At 46.7% G+C, this 20,157-nt stretch overlaps 1 protein-coding gene across 1 annotated transcript in view; it reads left to right on the top strand.

Moving 5' to 3' along the window:
* Positions 1-20,157, top strand: part of LOC144752391 (E3 ubiquitin-protein ligase TRIM39-like) — a 215,574-nt gene that overhangs the window by 37,846 nt on the left and 157,571 nt on the right. The window contains exons 3-4 of the mRNA XM_078640325.1: positions 1,828-2,058; positions 11,724-12,551. Of these exons, the coding sequence (XP_078496451.1) occupies positions 1,828-2,058; positions 11,724-12,551 (1,059 nt within the window). The remainder of the gene's footprint in view (positions 1-1,827; positions 2,059-11,723; positions 12,552-20,157) is intronic.

Here is a 20,157-nt window from a genome sequence, read left to right as displayed (position 1 = left end):
AACCAGCCTTATCTTTTTTTACTATTTTTATTCTCGATATTCTCGCCACTCACCTTACTGCATATAACGTTTTTTCACAGTTAACACTACCACCTCGCCGCTAGTACCTCAATCACGTGAACGTGACGGCAAATGTGATTAGATGTGATAATGCAATCATGCTAAACTGCATTTCGGTATGTTTCTGTGTTTTGTATGTGTTGTCTGTACAGTATTGTCCTGAGAGGCAAACCCCCTTTTACATATAATGCACTTTATCATGTTTCACTTAGGTCCTAAGGAAAGCCAGTTACAAGTTAAGGCCTGGCTGAAACATGTAGACAACACACCGGAGTACCCTAAATACAACTCCACCCACATCCAACGCCTTGCTTTTTAATGCTGCCAGAGGCCCAAACAATAAAGTAATCTTTCTTGGGATCACTGGACAGCTTTTAACCTTTCACTTTTCACGTCACCCACACTGCACACTCAGCAATATACCAGCTCCGCTGTAATCAGTCGTAGAACCACACCCGGGACACACTCGGTGTCACTGGGTGTGTCCGATGATGAAGCATGCCACCAACTAGGTTGGTGGGGGAGGGCTTTCTAAAAGGGTAAACGCTACCTCTTTACATGCATCATACTACATACACCCTTGCGACTTCCCCACACGTCTGGATAGACTAGTTTTTGCTGATTAATAAGATTACCATAGGGGATCTGGACTAGACCTCCATTCCTCTCTCTCTTCTTGATATATAATACCTCACCTGATAACACACAGGCTCCTGCTGTGAGCCACAGTGTGACGTACCTCACCTGATAACACTCAGGCTCCTGCTCTAAGCCACAGTGTGACATACCTCACCTGATAACACACAGGCTCCTGCTCTAAGCCACAGTGTGACATACCTCACCTGATAACACACAGGCTCCTGCTCTAAGCTACAGTGTGACATACCTCACCTGATAACACACAAGTGCCTGCTATAAGCCACAGTGTGACATACCTCCCCTGATAACACACAGGCTCCTGCTCTCAGCCAGCCACAGTGTAACATACCTCACCTGATAACACACAGGTTCCTTCTCTAAACCACAGTGTGACATACCTCACCTGTTAACTCACAGCCTCTTATCTCAGGATAGGACAAGATGTCTAATCAATCTCCTCACTCATCTTTTACAGAAATCGTTGAACTACCTTCAGAAACATTGACTTAATTGGTAATTCTGCCATTTGTAACATATACATTGTTTATGATTTTGAACGTGAAATTCCCACATCAGTGATTTCCCATCATTCTGAATGAGCGCCATTGTAGGACACCCCTCAGTGTCTCCTTCTGGGCAAACACATCCATTGTGGTGGCAGGACAGGGGCAGCCTGCACTCTCCAAATCTTATGTCTTCCATCCAAATGGGCTGAAACTTCCTGGCCCCCTTCCTTTTACATCATCATTTGACTTCAGCCTGTCTCTCCCCTCAGCCCGTCTCTCGGTCTTTGACTGTCTCTGCCTGCAGTGGGTTTCCTTCCTTGCACTCTCCATGGATCGAGCTTCTCTGCAGCTTCACAAATTCTGACCTCTCTACAGTTCATGAGGTGTCTGAGGGAAGGGGGAGGGCAGGAGTGTGAGAAGGATGGAAGACGGTCGAAGGGACGGTACTAAGAGATTGCAGTTGAGAAATTAGGAAAAGCACATTAGTGGTCCGATTATTTTTTTTTTTGTTTGTTTTTTTAAGGAACTATCAACCCTTTCACCCTCCTCCTGGCCTCTGACTCCAAGGACGGCTTGTAGAAAGCTTTTTAATATCTAAACAGCTTTTCTTTGTTTCTGACAGAACAAGCTAAGAACTGAGAAGAATAAAATTGAATCTGAATTTGAAAAGCTGCGGCAGCTTCTGAAAGAAAATGAGCAAACACTGCACAGAAGACTGGAGGAGATGGAGAAGAAAATGACCATGATAGAAAATGCAAATATCACCAAACTGTCCAATCAAATCACTGCTCTCAAGGCCCTGATAACAGAGATAGAAAAGAAGTCCGAGGCACCGGCGTGGGAACTCCTGAAGGTGAGATACTGTTTGGGAAATAAAACAGAAGAAGGAAGTGACATATTCCTATTTTGTATGCATTATTAAATGTCTGAGTGGAACACATATGAACTCCTGGCTGGGTCAATGCACAGCGACCCCACGCACTCTGAGAGCCGCACACAATATACAGACATGGATAATTTACATTGTCCCACTTGATGCTGTGAGCCCAACTCAATATACAAACTGTGAAATGTACAGTGACTGTTTACGGTGTGATATACAAGTTAATAACCCATCTATTTACAAATTATTTATGTATTTTATCTACTGGGAGAATGCAACACACCAAGCAATTCCAGTGACTGTAAATAACATATGAAGACCAATGAGCAAAATGTGTTAAAAGTTAGATAGAAATGGAAAGCTTAATGAGTGACAACGCCTGAGAGAATTGAAAAGAAACCAAATTCCTTCTTTTCTTGTCTAAGAAGTTTAAAAACATTTCTGTTCTAATGCGGTTACTTTTCTCCTGATGCAAGTGGCCACTTAGGCTTGCATGCATTGAACCTCTTGTTAGGGTGAACAGCTATATTACTAGGAATTTGGAATCGGTAATGGAAAGTTGTTAGAAATGGGATTTCTGGCTAGCTGAGACTTGCGCCAAAGCGAGGCAAAAACCTCTCGTCAGGATAAGGGAGTTACACTCCTAAAATAACCTCGGCTCACCGCCTTGGTAGCTTGGCATAAGCAGCTAGGCTTATCCTAGAGGTAGTGTGTAAAGTGTTTGCACATAACCAACAGTAATATCGTGTATGCACTACAAAAGGACACCACACCAGTTTAGAAAAATAGCCAATATTTTTATATACTTTAAGACAAGACCAAATACGATATCCACAGTACTATACTTAAAAATCTGCTGTTATCAAAATAAGTTTCAAACACAGTTCTTTGATGTCCATAGCTCCGTCCGGGGCTATCACGGCGTTATGAACAACAAATCCAACAGTTCGGCTGGTCACGGGCCAGCTACGGTGTCGGGAAGACCAGCCAACAGTATCTGTGAGAAGTGCAGGGCGATGGGGCCCTTGAAGTCACGCGCGTTGCAGGTCGAGCTCCTCTCTGTAGAATCAGGAGCGCTGGCGCTGACAGGCGTCGAGTGATGCGGTGCGAAGTCCAGCAGTACAGTGTGCGGTGCCCTCAGGTCGTTGTGCGAGCAGCGGCTCGATGGCGGTGTCAGATGGCGTCGTCGGCGAGACCAGGGTTGCAGTGTGAGATGAAGCCGGTGCTCGTCATTGTGCGGGCAGGTCACGGTGCAAGCAGGGGCGTTGTCGTTGCTGAAGAGCTGTTGTCGGCTGACGAACGGGAGTGGATGGCACCGGCATCGTTAGGCCAAGGCTGCAGTGCGGGATGAGGGCAGTGCTTCGTGTGACTTACAAGTGGGACCATCGTACCACGGTGCAAGCAGCGGCGTAGACTTCGGCGTGGAGCGGCAGCGTCAGGGAGGCCAAGTTGTCCTCGTGAAGCCATGGGGTGCAGAGTACGGTGCCCTCGGGTTGCGCTGCGAGCAGTGGCTCGGTGGCGGCATCAACACGCATCGTCGGTGAGACCAGGGTCACAGTGCGGCGTTGCGCGGTGCTCTCTGCGGTGCCAAACCTTTGATGTGAAGCGAGGCAGTGGGGAGTGCGGTGCCCAAAGGTCGTGGTGCAAGCAGTGACTTGGTGGCGGCGTCAACTGGCGTCATTGGTGAGACCAAAGTTGCGTTGCGGCAGTGCCCTCTGCAGTGCCTTCAGGACACGGAGTCGGCAGCGGCGTCGTAGATGTTGTCGAGTTGCTTTTCCTCTGTTTGCAGCACACACACACAGTCCCCAGTGCTGCGGGCAATAGAGCTTGAAGTGTTTGTGGTTCCTGAGACTTCGTGAACAGGGGGCAAGCTCTACCTCAAGCCCTTGGAGAGACTCACAAATTAGGTTGCAGAAAGTCTAGTCCAGGCCTTTCACTGCCCAAGACAGAAGCGGCCACTTCAGGTCAGCCCAGCAAAGCACCCAGCAAAGCAGTCGTTCCTTTTCGCAGCTTCTCTGGCTCTTCTTCTTGGCAGTCTTCTTGACCCAGATGAGTGCTAAAGTTCACAGGTCTGGGCCCCACTATTTGTACACAAAAATCATTTGATCTTTCAGGCAGAGGGTGTCTGTGTCTGGCCAGAACCAGTCCGGCCTACTCTGGTGTGATTTCCTGGCAGGAGGTGGAGACGGGGTTGTCAGAGGCAGACCAGACCCTTTGAGGTGCAAGGAAATCTTCCCCCATCGCAGCCCAGTTCGATTCAGCCCTTTCCTGACCAACCTAGACTATCTGGAGCCACACCCGCTCCCCAGCCTTCTGTCATCCAAAAACCAGACAGGCAATCCACATTCCAGCAGAAGCACACAGGACGGCCAAGCAAAATAATACCCACTTTCTAAAAGTGGCCTTTATGAACTCAGAATAAAAAGGGCACCCTCGCTAAAAGCTGCGTCTTTAGATTCTGAGTTCAGGCATACTAAACTTCATTTCCTTACCTCTTTCCCCGGGCCCTTTGGGTTTATAAGATGTTATAACTGAACGGCCCGATCCATCCTACGGGGGAAGGAGTGACCTTACAGTAGTGAAGGCTGTATTCACTATCAGGACACGCCACACACACACACACACTGGCATGTCCTGCCTTTCTCATGCAATGCACCCTGCCCATAGGCGTACCTTGGGCCTACCTTAGTGGCATCTGACATGTAATAAAAGGGAAGGTTCCGTGACAGGCCAGTGTGGCCGTATCCCTTAACAAACCTCCTGTAGTACCCGGTGATTCCCAAGAAGGCCCTCACCTCCGTCTGGGTCTTGGGGGGGCTCCAAAGCCAGAATGGTGTCAATCTTGGGTTGTAATGCCGCCACCTGGCCGTCCCTACCTGGTATCCCACGTACACCACTGACCCCTGCCCAATCTGACACTTACTGGACTTAATCGTGAGGCCTGCTTTCTGCAGCGCCTTCAACACTTCCCTGACGTGCTGCAGGTGTTTGTCCCAACTGGAACTGAACACCACAATGTTGTGCAGGTATGCAGCGCTGTATTCCAACACCTGGTTGACCACCTCTGAAAGGTGGCAGGGGCATTCTTCAACCCGAAGGGCATCCCACGGAACTGGTAATGTCCTTCCGAGGTTGAGAACTCTGATCTTTGCTTGGCCACCACAGTTAGAGCAATCTGCCAGTACCCTAACGTTAAATCAACGTACTAAGGAATTCAGCAGCTCCCAACCGATCAATGAGCTCATCAGCTCGGGGGATGTGGTGTGTGTCAGTCTGAGTGACGGCATTGAGGCCCCGGTACTCCACACAGAACCGCAGTTCTGGGGTGGCACCGGGTGCCGTAGCCTTCGGGACCAAGACCCCAGGGTTGGCCCATGAACTGCTGGACGGCTCAACCACCCCTAACGCCAACATCTTCGTGACCTCCTCTTTGTTGCTGGCCTTGACCCGGTCATCCAACCTGTAAATATTATGTTTCACTAGGGAGCTGTCACCGGTGTCCACATCATGGGTACACCAGTGAGTAACACCTGGGGTCAAGGAGAATAGCGGAGAAAACTGCCCCATCAACTGGCGACACTGGTTCTGTTGCTCAGCGGTCAGGGTCGGGGAGAGGATCACACCATCCACCGACCCATCCCCCTCTTGGGCAGACAGGAGGTCTGGGAGTGGCTCACTCTCCGTTCCTCCCCGTCGTCCATCGCCAAGAGCATGTTTCACTTCGGACCTCTCGAAGTGGGGCCTGAGGCGGTTTACATGGAGGCCCCTTAAAGGGTTCCGCGGAGCCTGCAAATCCACCAGGTAGGTGACTTAACTTTTGCGCTCCGCCACCTCAAAGGGCCCAGTCCACTTGTCCTGCAAGGCACAAGGTTCCACTGGGGCCATAACCCACACTTTTTGCCCAGGTTTTTAGTATTTTATTTTTCTTTCCAACTGGCACAGTGGTACAACATACAGTATAGTTCAGTAAGCATTATCAACGTATAGTCTACATCCATGGAAACACAACGTAGGTGCTCAGTAATCAGATACAACACACAGCATATCTATACTAATATAATAAAGAGAGAGCCCAAACCTTTGAGGCGGGTAATCTCAGGAACCACAGCACCAATCACAACACCCAATACAGCGTTGGAAAGGGCAGTTGCAGCAGAAGGACATAGGCTATGCAGACGCCCACCATATACATTTAAAAGGTAAAAGATCCGTGCCAGCAAAGTAGTCCCTTGTGGGCGTGTCTGCGTTGTGCTGTGGGCATGTGCTGGGGGCGTGACAAACGCTGGGGGAGTGTGGTACGTTCCGCCCTTCATGCCATGTCTCATATCGTGTGCTGGGGCGTGTGCGGGACGCGGGATTACGGGGAAAAAAAGCGAGCGTTGTGCCCAATATTTCATTGTATTTTCTTCCCAGGTTCTGTACATTCCAGCTCCGGGTGTCCACTCTGCTCCCTTTAAATACCTCTGCAAATAATCTTAACCCACCCTTACTCCTTAAAATACCCCAACACCCTTAAACACTAACCCATCTTAACCCTATAAATATACCCTGTACCCCAAAACCCAAACCTATCCCTAAACCCTAAAAATACCCCTGTACCCCAAAGCCCAAACCTAGCCCTGAACCCTATAAATACCCCTGTACCCCAAAACCCAAACCTACCCCTGAACCCTAAAAATACCCCTGTACCTCAAAACCCATACCTAGCCCTGAACCCTAAAAATACCCCTGTACCTCAAAACCCATACCTAGCCCTGAACCCTAAAAATACCCCTGTACCCCAAAACCCAAACCTACCCTTGAACCCTAAAATACCCCTGTACCCCAAAACCCAAACCTAGCCCTGAACCCTTAACCCCTTCGCTGCTGATGACGAGCTCAGCTCGTCATCAGCCACGGTGGTCGTGTGTGGATGACGAGCTGAGCTCGTCATCTAATGCGGCTTTTGGAAAAAAGCTGCACAGCGCAAAAATAACCCCCGCACGCATGTGGTTAAAATACCCCTGTACCCCAAAACCCAAACCTACCCCTGAACCCTAAAAATACCCCTGTACCCCAAAACCCAAACCTAGCCCTGAACCATAAAAATAACCCTGTACACCAAAACCCAAACCTATCCCTGAACCCTAAAATACCCCTGTACCCCAGAACCCAAACCTACCCCTGAACCCTAAAAATAACCCTGTACCCCAAAACCCAAACCTACCCCTGAACCCTAAAAATACCCCTGTACCCCAAAACCCAAACCTAGCCCTGAACCCTAAAAATAACCCTGTACACCAAAACCCAAACCTACCCCTGAACCCTAAAATACCCCTGTACCCCAGAACCCAAACCTACCCCTGAACCCTAAAAATAACCCTGTACCCCAAAACCCAAACCTAGCCCTGAAACCTTAAAATACCCCTGTACCCCAAAACTACCCCTGAACCCTAAAAATACCCCAAAACCCAAACCTAGCCCTGAACCATAAAAATACCCCTGTACCCCAAAACCCATACCTATCCCTAAACCCTAAAACTACCCCTGTACCCCATAACCCAAAACTATATCTGAACCCTTAAAATACCCAAACACCCCAAAACATATACCTCAGTACCCCAAAACATATACCCCTATACCCATACTTACCTTATCCAAACATTAAAAAAAAACATGCATTTACCATTCATGCATTTACAACTAATTTTGTTGTAAATGTATGCGTGGTAAAGCATATAAAATGTAATGCCATGCGTTATAATGGCATTGCGGAGTCATGGTACTTTCGTAATGAAAGTATGCGGAGTGATGGTAAGCGAAAAGAAAGTTGCGGAATAATGGATGTTTACCCTCCCCGGGTAAGTACATTGGTGGCATGGCGGCCCACATCTCCAGCAACATACTCATATTTTTTCACCACCGATTTGAAAAATGCACAGGTCTCGGTCATTGATGGCCTCAGCACCGACATACACTTTTAGACACACCTCCCGCCACAAGTTCTAGAATTGCGAACTTTAGAGCTGGGGAGCTACGTTCGAATTTCGGCATCAGCTCAACATCCTGTGATTCCAGGCAAATCGCTTTGTCTCCCCGTGCCTATCACAAATGAATGTGTTCTTCTGTAATGTAAATTGTGCTCATGCCATGTTGTCGAGTTCGCGCTATATAATATTGCAAGGAAAAATAAAGTAGGGAAACTCAAGTTCACACACTACTGAACGCGCACTCTTAAGTGCATCAGGAGTGCACTGTGAATCGGAGCGTTTCACAGGCCTTTCACAGATAAGAAATGCTATCAAAACGAAATCCTACAAAACAATATACGACTGGCCGGCAGCAATTCATACCCGGACAACGGCGGGACGGGCTGCTAGTATTACATATGACAATGATATCAACATGCGTTGGGCGTTCTATATTCCACATCTTCGACTTGCATGCAGTTTCACATCTCCATCAATATCACATGCTTATATCAGTCTCCCAACCCAGGCCATGCGCCCGTCCAGTACAGTTAGTCTACAGCGTTTTGCAAGTATTGCACAAATGGTTCCCAAAAGTCTCTTGGTCGGGAAGCTAGTGGTAGGACTTCCGCATAACTCTCTAGTGTTGTCTTACAATAGGTCATATCTATTATCCAGTCCTTCAGTCTAGGTGGCCTCTTGCTCCACCATTTCATTGCCATGCGCCGTTTTGCAAGGAGTAATGCCACTGCCAAGAACTTCCTACGCCTAGCGTGTTTGAGCTTTTTGATACCCAGTGGGCAAGTCAAGGGCGAGTTTGGGATGCATTCCGAGAGCATGGTACTTAACGCAGCAGTGACTGCATGCCAATACGGCTGTAAGACAGGGCAGGACCAGGCTACGTGCATGAAATCTGCATCTGCCGCAGCCCACCGGCAGCAGGAGTCAGTGTTCCGAAGTCCCAATCTGTGTAGCTTTTGTGGGGTGTAATAGATTATATGAATGAATTTAAAGTGTATAATGCACAGGTTACAGTTAGATGTGAGAAGTGTGAGTTGCGTACAGCTATAGTACCAATCTTGTTCGTCAATAGGTTCGCCTAGTGACCGCTCCCACCTAGCCCTTGCCATCGTAGGCACATCAGCCTGTTCATATGGAGCAGCAGTGTATAGTCGAGACACTAGGTTTTTTCGAGTAGGGGACGTCCGGAGTATCTGCAGTGACAACAGCTGTTCGGGCTCAGTTGGGAACGAGGCGTAGAACGCCCTTAGGGCCGCACGAAAGCACAGATATACAACATTTTTCATAGGGGTCTGGTGGGCACATAAGGCAGGGTCTGACCATTTAAGAAATGTTGTATGTGGAAACGCTTGGCCTAGGGTTTGGAAACCCATGTCCACCAGGAGTGTCTGCATGTTTGGTTCTTGTGTCACCGTAAGCTGGGGGTGATTGGCTGTTGGTAGTGCTCGTGCGTATATTGGCAATTTATTCGCTCTGCGCGCCAATGTGTGCCATGCTCTCGAGGTAGTCTTAGCCAGATGTACTGTGTCATGTGGTGTATGTCGTATCGGGTTGGCCAGTAGTGCCATCAGCGGCATGGGGGAAATACTATCACTTTCCACCGTAACGTGCAGGATGAAGGTATGTGATCTCGTCCAATAGTGTGCATGTTGGGGCTGCGCACAAATGTAATTGAGTTGGAAGTCGGGCGCCTCAAAGCCTCCCATGTGGTATGGTTGGGCGAGGACCTTCCAACTTATTCTAGCCTGTTTACCGGCCCAGGACAATTTCTGGAGTACAGAACGTAGTCTGTCAAAGAAGGAATTTGTTAGCCAGATAGGAACATTCCAGAATAAATACACAAATCTGGGTAGGACAATCATTTTCTGGAGCGCTATCCTATCTGCCAAGGAAAGTGGCAGTTTGATCCACCTGTCAACCTGATCCTCCAGTCTTGTCATTGCCGTGCCGTAATTTTCCCCGAGAACCACCTCTGGGTCTCTGTGTATCCATATCCCCAGGTACCTAACCGGGTCAACACACCATTTTAGTGGGTAGTCTAGTTCTGATGCCACCGTACCTTCAGTGAGCGGAATTACTACTGATTTATCCCAGTTTATGCAGAGACCCGCGTATTGTTCATATTGTACGTATACTCGAATGAGGGGGTTCAGGTTCTCATCCGGTTGTGTTGTATAGAGGACCATGTCGTCCGCATATAGCGAAATGCCAATAGGTCGAAGAGTGAATTGTAGGGCCGTGGCGGAGTGGTTCTGCCGAATCTTACAAGCCAGTGGCTCAAGAATCAGGGCAAAGAGCATAGGTGACAGTGGGCACCACTGTCTCGTCCCTCTTGTGATCGTGGTGGGGGCAGATGTTAGGCCGTTGATGCGGACCCTTGCTTTTGGAGCCGTATACAATAGGTAAATCCACTTTAGGAAAGGTTCTGGGAACCCCATCGTACGCAGAGTGACGAAAACCCCATTCCACTGAGTCAAACGCCTTAGCCGCGTCCAGCAGGGCTGCAGCCGCTGGCACGTCTGGGTCTAGGTGATGGTATAGAGAGAAAATGGTGCGCAAGTTTTGGGCCGTGGATCGTGTTGGCATAAAGCCTGCTTCATCAGGTAGCACCAAGTTGCAAAGGAGTGGTTGTATTCTATTTGCTATTATTTTTGCCAGTATTTTCCCATCTATGTTAATTAAAGATAAAGGCCGGCATGAATCACAGTACTGTGGATCTTTCCCCGGCTTGGGGAGCGCTATCAACAATGCTTCCGAAAGAGTGGTCGGAAGTGTGCCTTCCTTGTACGCTTCCTCAAGCATTTCTGCAACGTAAGGCACTAGTAAGTCGCGATATTCTTTATAAAATTCTCCCGGGAGCCCATCTAGGCCCGGAGCCTTATTATTAGGAAGAGAGTTAAAAGCGTCAATGATTTCCTTCCAAAGGCGGATCCAAAATGGCGGAGTGAGGGTCCGCGCCGGCTGACTCACCTGTGAGCTCCACTCACCTCTCCTTCCTAGAACCTACGAGGACGGGGAACTTCGATGTTACATTGATGGGGCTACACCAGATCTGACTTGTATAGACCCTCTAACGACGGCTTCTGTGTCCTGACTAACCGATGCTTCTGCTCTTTGAGGCTGCTTGGCTGCTACGGCGGTTGTTGGGAGCGCGGATCAGCAACTCTGGGATCGGCTGCTCTGGTCCCATTACCAGTCGGCGAGTGACTGCCGGCGTGCACTGGATCCGGAGGATGTCTCCGAAGAACCCTGCACAAATGCCGCCACGCCAGACACGGAATAGTAAACAGGCGGTAGTGGCAGCTACGGCCACGGCTACAACGGCGGTAGTGACTGCCCCGATCTCGGCAGTTACCTCTTCTACCTCTTCAACTGCTCCCGTCACTGCTTCTCCAACGGCAATTTCGACGGTAGCCCATTTTTTCAACCGGGTCACAGATTAAAGGTTTAAACCCTAAAACGGACAAAACTGGCGATTTAACCTTAAGCAACTTAGAGGTGATACCAGAAGCTCAGGGTAATGAGCTCGGGGCACTAAAAGAAAACATAGTACACACGTCGAATTCAGTGGATACTGAGCTGGATTCCTAAGAGGACTACGAGGTTGAATCAGAAACCGAAGATGATATTTCAGCTGATCTATCAACGGGGGGGTGCACCTCTAAGAATAAAAATAAGGGCAAACCAAGGGCAAAGAAAAGCAACAAGGCCGGCGCTATTTCCAAATGGCTAAAACAAAAGACAAGCAATAATTTAGCCCTGAAGAAGCATATCTCAGAGAAAAGCCCGCTCAGAAATTGGATTGTAGCAAAGGGCTTGGTTAAAACTATGACATTAAGGCTATCAGGTGGAAGCCCTACAGACTCTTTGCCAATAACGATCTCCCCGGAAAAAAGCACTTTGATCAGCCCTGATATTACATCCCTGGTGGATCAGATAGAAGAGTTACAACCTCAAGAGCAGGCCAACGGATCACCTAATAACTTGGAGCTAACCTCATTAGATGAAGCCAACACTTTGCCAGCAGCCACTCAACCGTCCTCCCATGCAACAACAAGTACTTCCTCTATTATGGAGACACCCTCGGGCCCTGCTCTAGTTTCTCCTACAACGGACTCAAGAAGCGCGGAAGCTGACATTTCCTCTCTGGATGAAATTCTTACGATTTTGAGTAAACAATTGAGCAATCAACGGGCAGAAGCACAGGAATACTATCTCCAACTCAGAGAAGACAATAACAAGATGCAATCCTCTTTACAAGATCTTACCGCTAAAATTGGGGGGATTTCTCAAGAAACTATAGAACTACAGGAACGGGTGGTACAGGTGGAGGAGACAAATACCAAAATGGTAGGAACAGTGGAAAAACACGACGACCAGTTGAAAGTACTACAGCTAAAGGTTGAGGACTTGGAGAATCGGCAAAGGCGTTCTAATCTAAGACTTTTTGGTATTCCGGAGAGATCAGAGGGCTCAGACCCTAGAGCCTACATTGTAGGGGTCCTTCAGAAGGCCTTTCCGGACTTGGCAGATTGGGATTGGGACTCGCAAATCCAAAGGGCTCATCGCTTACCTCTGGTTCAGAGGAATAGAGAAAATCAATTCCCACGTCCCTTTCTAATATATTTCGGCAACTTTCTCCTACGCCAAGCGGTTTGGCAGAGAGCCCGCCCTAACTCCCCAATAGCTGTAGGAGAGTTTTCGTTCTTTGCACGATCTGATCTCAGTAGGGACACCATGGACAGGAGGTGGCAGTTTCGTAAATTGATGGATCCAATTAAGGCCCACGGCGGGCAAGTATTCCTCCAAGAACCTGCTCGCCTAAAGGTTATAAGAAATGAACGAACACATACCTTCAACGATGTTAAGGAAGCAGAGAATTATCTCTCCAGCATTATCTCTAGTCAGAGTTAGACATAGAAATAATTGACACCAGCATGAAGGCTGACGAACAAGCTATCTAATGGGAGTTTGGGGGGTACAAATCCACGAAATTAGAGGGGGGGAAATGTGAAAAGAAAAGACTTATGCTACTTTTTTCTTAGCACGTACAACGAAGGTTGCTTTAGGAAGGTGGAGGGGGGTAGGAGTGACATAGGGTGCGTCACCACACGCGCTGCCTCACCAACGGCAGCGTTCACTGGAGGGTGGTTCTTCCCCGGCCGGGGTGAGAGCCAGGGGGGTGGGAGGGGGGAGGGGGGAGGGACCGTATCTCCGCAAGATGGGGGCAAGGGGAGATAGGGGGGGGGAAATATAGTAAAAATTGTGTGCAGGATGACAAGGGGAAACAATCTGATAAAGTTTGCAAATTATTGTTTTTTGATGGCATTTTCGTTTGCTTTAGAGGCTTGAGAGAACAAGCTTTATTATTTGGTTATCTGAAGAGGGGCGCAACATATCAATTGACATTTAAATGCATTTAATAAAATGTCTAGCTTGGCAGGGCTTAATAGCAAAAACAAAAGATCTTCAGTATCAGAGGAACTGAAGCTACATAATCCTCATTTTTGCTTATTATCAGAAACCCATATCATACGGAAAGATAGGAAAATCCTAAATCAATTGGGGTATGAAGTTTTGGTTTGCTCTACCTTCGGGAATCCTACAAGAGGAGTTGCTATCCTTAAGGATAAGCGATTTAGGGTAGAAGTACTCCAAACTGCCCATGACAAGGATGGCAGATGGGTCATAGCGCAAATTAACTATGTAAATACCAAATATGTTTTATGCGTAGTCTATGGCCCAAATATAGATGAACCAAAGCACTTTGATCAATTAAATGTGAAACTTTTGGACTGGGAGGGGGAAATCATTATAATGGGGGATTTTAACTGCATTATGGACTACAAAATTGACACAACTAAGCCGCATGCTCATCAAAGGATGCACAGGACCAGGACATCTATATTAGACATATGTCGGACACATAACATTAAAGATGCTTGAAGACATCTGCACCCAACTGTACCTGGTTTTACATATTACTCTGCACCCCACAAGATGTGCACCAGATTAGATATGGCCCTAGTCAGCGACAAATTATTACAGGCTGGCTCTATGACCCTTTGTCCCCGGATAACATCCGATCATAACGCAGTAATAATGATATTCGATACACGAAACACGTGGACACCACCTAGGCCATTTTCTTTTCCAAGACATTTACTCTCAGATTTAAATTATGTGATGCAACTTAAAACCCATCTCAACGAATTTATAACTATTAATAGAAACTCAACTGGGTGTTGTATGGTATGGGACTCCTGCAAGGCAAGCATTAGGGGGTTTACTCAAGCCTATGTTCTCAGGCAAAACGCAGAACAGAAGCAACACAAGGTCACATTACTAGATAGTATAACAAAACAAGAAGACTTATTAGTTAAAGCTCTACAGCTTAACTCCCCAGCAGTTATGGAAATTAATTTAAAACTTAGCGTATTGAAAACTGATATAAAATCTAACTTTACTAGGAAAAACAGTGCAAGGATCTATAAATTTAAAATAACTCAATACGAGGGTGGAGACAAAATTGGTAGAATCCTAGCCTATAAAGTAGCAGAAGATAGAGCAGATACTTTAATTTCTAATATCCGAGGACAAGGGAACAAATTATATAGCCAGCCACAAGATATTCTCGATCAATTTGCCGAATATTACAGAAACTTATATACTCCAGATAGCCCTGCCGATATAGGTTTAATTGAGGAATATGTAGAAGAATACCCAGTGAATATAGGGAACTTATTAGGCTTGGGCGCACTTTCTAACGTCATATCACTGATCGAATTACAACAGGCTATCAATTCTCTACCAACAGGGAAAGCGGCAGGAGAGGACACGATACCCTTGGAACTCTATAAAATTTGTAGCCCAGAATTAGAACAGCTACTGTTAGAAGTTATACAATCGATCGGACTAAATGGATTGGCTCCTAAATCTTGGAATAGGACAAAAATAATCTTTTTTTTAAGAAAAGGCAAACCCAAGGAAGAGAGAGGGTCATATCGACCCATCTCTCTGATAAATACTGACGCGAAAATATTCGCTAAAATCATGGCACATAGATTAGCCCCATTTATGCCCAAGATTGTTAACCCGCAACAACATGGCTTTATCTCTGGGAGAGATACAACTACGCATGTAAATATGGCGATCACGGCGTTTGACATCGCGGAGGTTGAATCCACCCCACTCGGCATGATATTACTAGACGCCGAAAAGGCTTTTGACCGAGTGGGGTGGACTTATCTCTGGTGTGCGCTGTCTAAAATGGGTCTCGGGGGAAACTTTCTCAAGGGTATAAAAGCACTTTATGACAAACCAACTGCTTGCATCAGCTATGGGGGTCTGACCTCATCAGAATTCCCTATTATGCGTGGGACTCGGCAAGGCTGTCCTCTTTCACCCCTTTTATTTGCCCTCTCACTTGAACCTTTTTTACTCGCCCTTCACTCTCAAAATCTGATTGTCCCATTTAGCTCCAGCTCACAGGAGCTGAAAATGACAGCTTATGCTGACGACATTGCTGTATATACCACGGACATTGCCAAAGCCTTGAAAGGAATCTATATTGAGGCTGGGAAATTTGGGAAGGTGTCAGGCTATAAGCTTAACCGTCAAAAGACGCAAGTCTTAGCGAATTACTCCCCCACGGTCCCTATTCCCGAGATCTGTAAAGAGGCCACGTATTTAGGGGTTAAATTAACAGCTAGACTACAAGATATTAATAATATAAACTATAATAATCTGACCAAAAAAACTACCCTTATTTTGAAAAAATGGAACAAACTACCTTTAAATATGATAAGTAGAATAAACCTTATTAAAATGAAAGTCCTACCAAAATTTGTATACCTATTCCGATCTATTCCACTGGCATTAAATAATAAATTCTTTACTATACTTCTCTTATGTGCCAAATTAATTCTGGCCAGGGCTTGGATAGATCTAGAACCACCGACGGTTTGGAAGTGGTGGACTTTAGTAACAGAAATACATGCTATGGAGCTAGCTTTAGCAAATCTCAGGGGAACACGCTCATTGATTAAATTTAATAAAATCTGGGGCACTTTCCTAGATTAAAAACTTTATATTGTTATAATTTTGTATGATTGCTAAACCTCTCTGGTGTAATTCTGTAAATGGAACTCCTTTTTTTACCGTGTTTTTTATATCAGAATTATTTTGTCTATAGCATTTATAATTTACTGGTTTCTTAGTGTATACATTTGCATGAATTTATCTATGAACTTTTGCTGTTTTCGTCTTATTTTGCCATCCTGCTAACATCAATAAAAATATTAAAAAAAAAAAAAAAAAGTGTATCAGATACCCAAGCGAGGCCTATATCATTGAAATATTCTCTTATATCAGAAGCGGGAGGGGTAACTCTAGCCGTGTATAGCTGCGTGTAGTAGTCTGTAAAGCAATTGAGTATGGCTGGTGTGTCATACACTCGGGTATTGCTAGCATCCCTAATTTCGGTAATGTGTGCCGTATTGTGTACAGGCCTAATTTTGTATGCCAAAGCCCTGCCAGGTCTGCCACCTTCACCATAGCTACGTGCCACATATTTGCGCGAAAGATATTGGACTTCGTCCGCGGCAAAATCATTATATGTATTAATCTGCTCCCATATGTCTGTCAATAGTGCTCCGGAGGGCTGTAGCTGATAACTGCGTTCAAGGGCCCGGATGGCCCTCTCAGTATTTTCCAGTTGGCGCTGTATATCACGCAGTATACCCACATGGGCACCTATACAGTGGCCACTAACCGTGACCTTAAAGGCTTCCCATAGGGTTTGTGTACTTTGAACTGAGCCAGTATTAGTCTCAAAGAAACTCACGATTGCCTGCCGCAGGTCCTCCCGGAACACCTGATTTTGTAGCGCCGAGGGTCTCAATCGCCACGTGAATTGTCTCGGTGTATGTGTCTGGATATTTAATGTAAGTAAGACCGGTGCGTGGTCTGAGAGGGTTTTAGGCATGTGTGATACCCCGACAGCCCATGTGCAAATGTCTTGAGTGACTAACCAGTAGTCCAGTCTGGACCATGTAAGATGCGTTGCCGAAAAACAGGTACCCTCCCTTTTAGTAGGGTTCCTCTGCCTCCATATGTCCACCAGGTTCCAGTCGGACATCCCATCTTGCAGGACTTTAGCCGACCGCTTACCATACCGGTCTATGCCAGATGATCTCTCTATGGCAGGGACTAGGCATGTATTGAAGTCGCCTCCCCAGATCACTGTGTCAGGTTGCATTTCCCTCAGCACCGACCAAAGTTGGGCATAAAAAACGGGGTCATCCGTATTCGGACCATAAACATTCACTATAGTTAATGTGGTGCCCCCTTAGTTCCCTTGTAATATCACATAGCGTCCGTGGTCGTCCCGTATAGATTTAATGTGTGTAAATGGTACGGACCGTTTCACCCAGATTAGGACCCCTCTGGCATATGATGAATAGGAGGATGCCAGTCCAAATGAGCGGTAATTGCAAACACAACAGTGATGGACAGAATGTGGATCAATGTCACACATTCACCCCAGTCCAAAGATCTGGGCCCAAATCCATCGTTTTTCCACTCCACACCACCCTGGGTTAGACAATGGCGATATGCAAATCAGCGCTGACCCTGTGCCCCATGGGAACAGTCCAGTCCGAACTACAAAAGCCATGTCCTTCCCAGAACGGAATCAAGCATCCGAGGACCGGCCCGGTTTCGAGGTAACACCTCTCATCAGCCCGGCTAGCTTGACTCCAGTGGTGTGGAGTGCCTGGGACTCACGTCTGAGCATCCCCAGTACACTTAGAGCGGTAATTGCAAACACAACAGTGATGGACAGAATGTGGATCAATGTCACACATTCACCCCAGTCCAAAGATCTGGGCCCAAATCCATCGTTTTTCCACCCCACCCCACCCTGGGTTAGACAATGGCGATATGCAAATCAGCGCTGACCCTGTGCCCCATGGGAACAGTCCAGTCCGAACTACAAAAGCCATGTCCTTCCCAGAACGGAATCAAGCATCCGAGGACCGGCCCGGTTTCGAGGTAACACCTCTCATCAGCCCGGCTAGCTTGACTCCAGTGGTGTGGAGTGCCTGGGACTCACGTCTGAGCATCCCCAGTACACTTAGAGCGGTAATTGCAAACACAACAGTGATGGACAGAATGTGGATCAATGTCACACATTCAACCCAGTCCAAAGATCTGGGCCCAAATCCATCGTTTTTCCACTCCACACCACCCTGGGTTAGACAATGGCGATATGCAAATCAGCGCTGACCCTGTGCCCCATGGGAACAGTCCAGTCCGAACTACAAAAGCCATGTCCTTCCCAGAACGGAATCAAGCATCCGAGGACCGGCCCGGTTTCGAGGTAACACCTCTCATCAGCCCGGCTAGCTTGACTCCAGTGGTGTGGAGTGCCTGGGACTCACGTCTGAGCATCCCCAGTACACTTAGAGCGGTAATTGCAAACACAACAGTGATGGACAGAATGTGGATCAATGTCACACATTCACCCCAGTCCAAAGATCTGGGCCCAAATCCATCGTTTTTCCACTCCACACCACCCTGGGTTAGACAATGGCGATATGCAAATCAGCGCTGACCCTGTGCCCCATGGGAACAGTCCAGTCCGAACTACAAAAGCCATGTCCTTCCCAGAACGGAAACAAGCATCCGAGGACCGGCCCGGTTTCGAGGTAACACCTCTTATCAGCCCGGCTAGCTTGAAAAACTACAGTGAGTAAGTCTGTAACGAGTAGAAATAATTACCTACAGGATCCTGTATCTTTTCGGAAATAATGATGTGACGCCAAAGCCTACATCGGGTAAAATCCTGGTCTTCCAAGGCTCTGCCTCAGCGTGCCGGGGTGCTTCGGTGGAGCACACCAACACGCACATGAAACGCAAAAGGTCACAGAATACACTCCGGAATGTAAAGAATTAATGACCTGCAATAGCAGTGGATTTCAACCCTCGCACAACGTTCTTCGGTGAGGTTTTAATTTTTAATACAAATAACATTAGCAGCAGTTGGATTCCATTTCAACAATCTGTCTGGTGTTGTGACCCCCCCCCCCTTTCTGTGGAGCAATTAAAAGGATTTATTCATCCAAGTTACAAAGGGATGAACGGGGACGCGCTCTGTGCCATGCAATATAAAACACAAAAATACAATTTCACAGCTCCTCAACAAGCATAGCCTTATTCTAAAGGCCATTAGAATTTAAGTGCAAGTGTGCCTCTTTAGCCTGAAAGGGGGGAAAAGTGCAAGGCAAAATGAAAAGTGATTTTTCTCGAGGTGGTATAATTCAAAATTTGCAAACATTCGTGACAAGAATTTTCAATTCTATTAAGGACTAGGAGGCGAGGATTATGCTTTCTCATTTCTTTAATGAAATGCTCAGCAGCCAATAAAAACAATCAAAAACTACATTTCCCATCAACACCTGGGAATGACCATAGAGACTACGCTATAAAAGGTCCAAACATTAGTCCTTCTTCCTCTTTCTTTGTGGAAACAGTTCCATATCGAAAAACAATCCCAAGTAAATCAACAAAAACAGTTCCAAACATGCCGCAGAAATCCAAAGGATCTTGAAGCAGAAGATCGAGGAACCCTGGGTCCGAGAACTAGGAAACACAGGAGACTCCCAAAGACGAAGATCATCATTTCTGGTCTGAACCTGAAAAAGATACAGAGCCATAACATCCAAATAATGGAGAAAAATCAAAGCAAGTCAGGTCGGGAAAGAACAAGGAAAAATAGACTTGTATCAGAATGTAATCATTATACAGTACATAACCATGCAACAGAGTCATAAAAAAGGGTGGGATAATCCTCGCCTCCTAGTCCTTAATAGAATTGAAAATTCTTGTCACGAATGTTTGCAAATTTTGAATTCTATGTCAGGACAGGAGGCTCCGATTATGCTTGTTTAAAGCTTATCCACCACAACAGAAGCAACACTAACAATAGGTTTATAATAAAACTTTTTGAAAACAGAGTCTGAAGACCAATCAGCAGCCTTCATAATATCAAATAGAGTGACACCCATGGAAAAAGCCTTAGAGGCCATTGCCCCTCTTG

Source organism: Lissotriton helveticus, chromosome 5_1 (assembly GCF_964261635.1).
Source record: "Lissotriton helveticus chromosome 5_1, aLisHel1.1, whole genome shotgun sequence".
In the NCBI taxonomy this organism is placed as follows: Eukaryota; Metazoa; Chordata; class Amphibia; order Caudata; family Salamandridae; genus Lissotriton; species Lissotriton helveticus.
The sequence above is the reverse complement of the archived record's forward strand: the minus strand, read 5'-3'. Positions and strand labels throughout refer to the sequence as shown.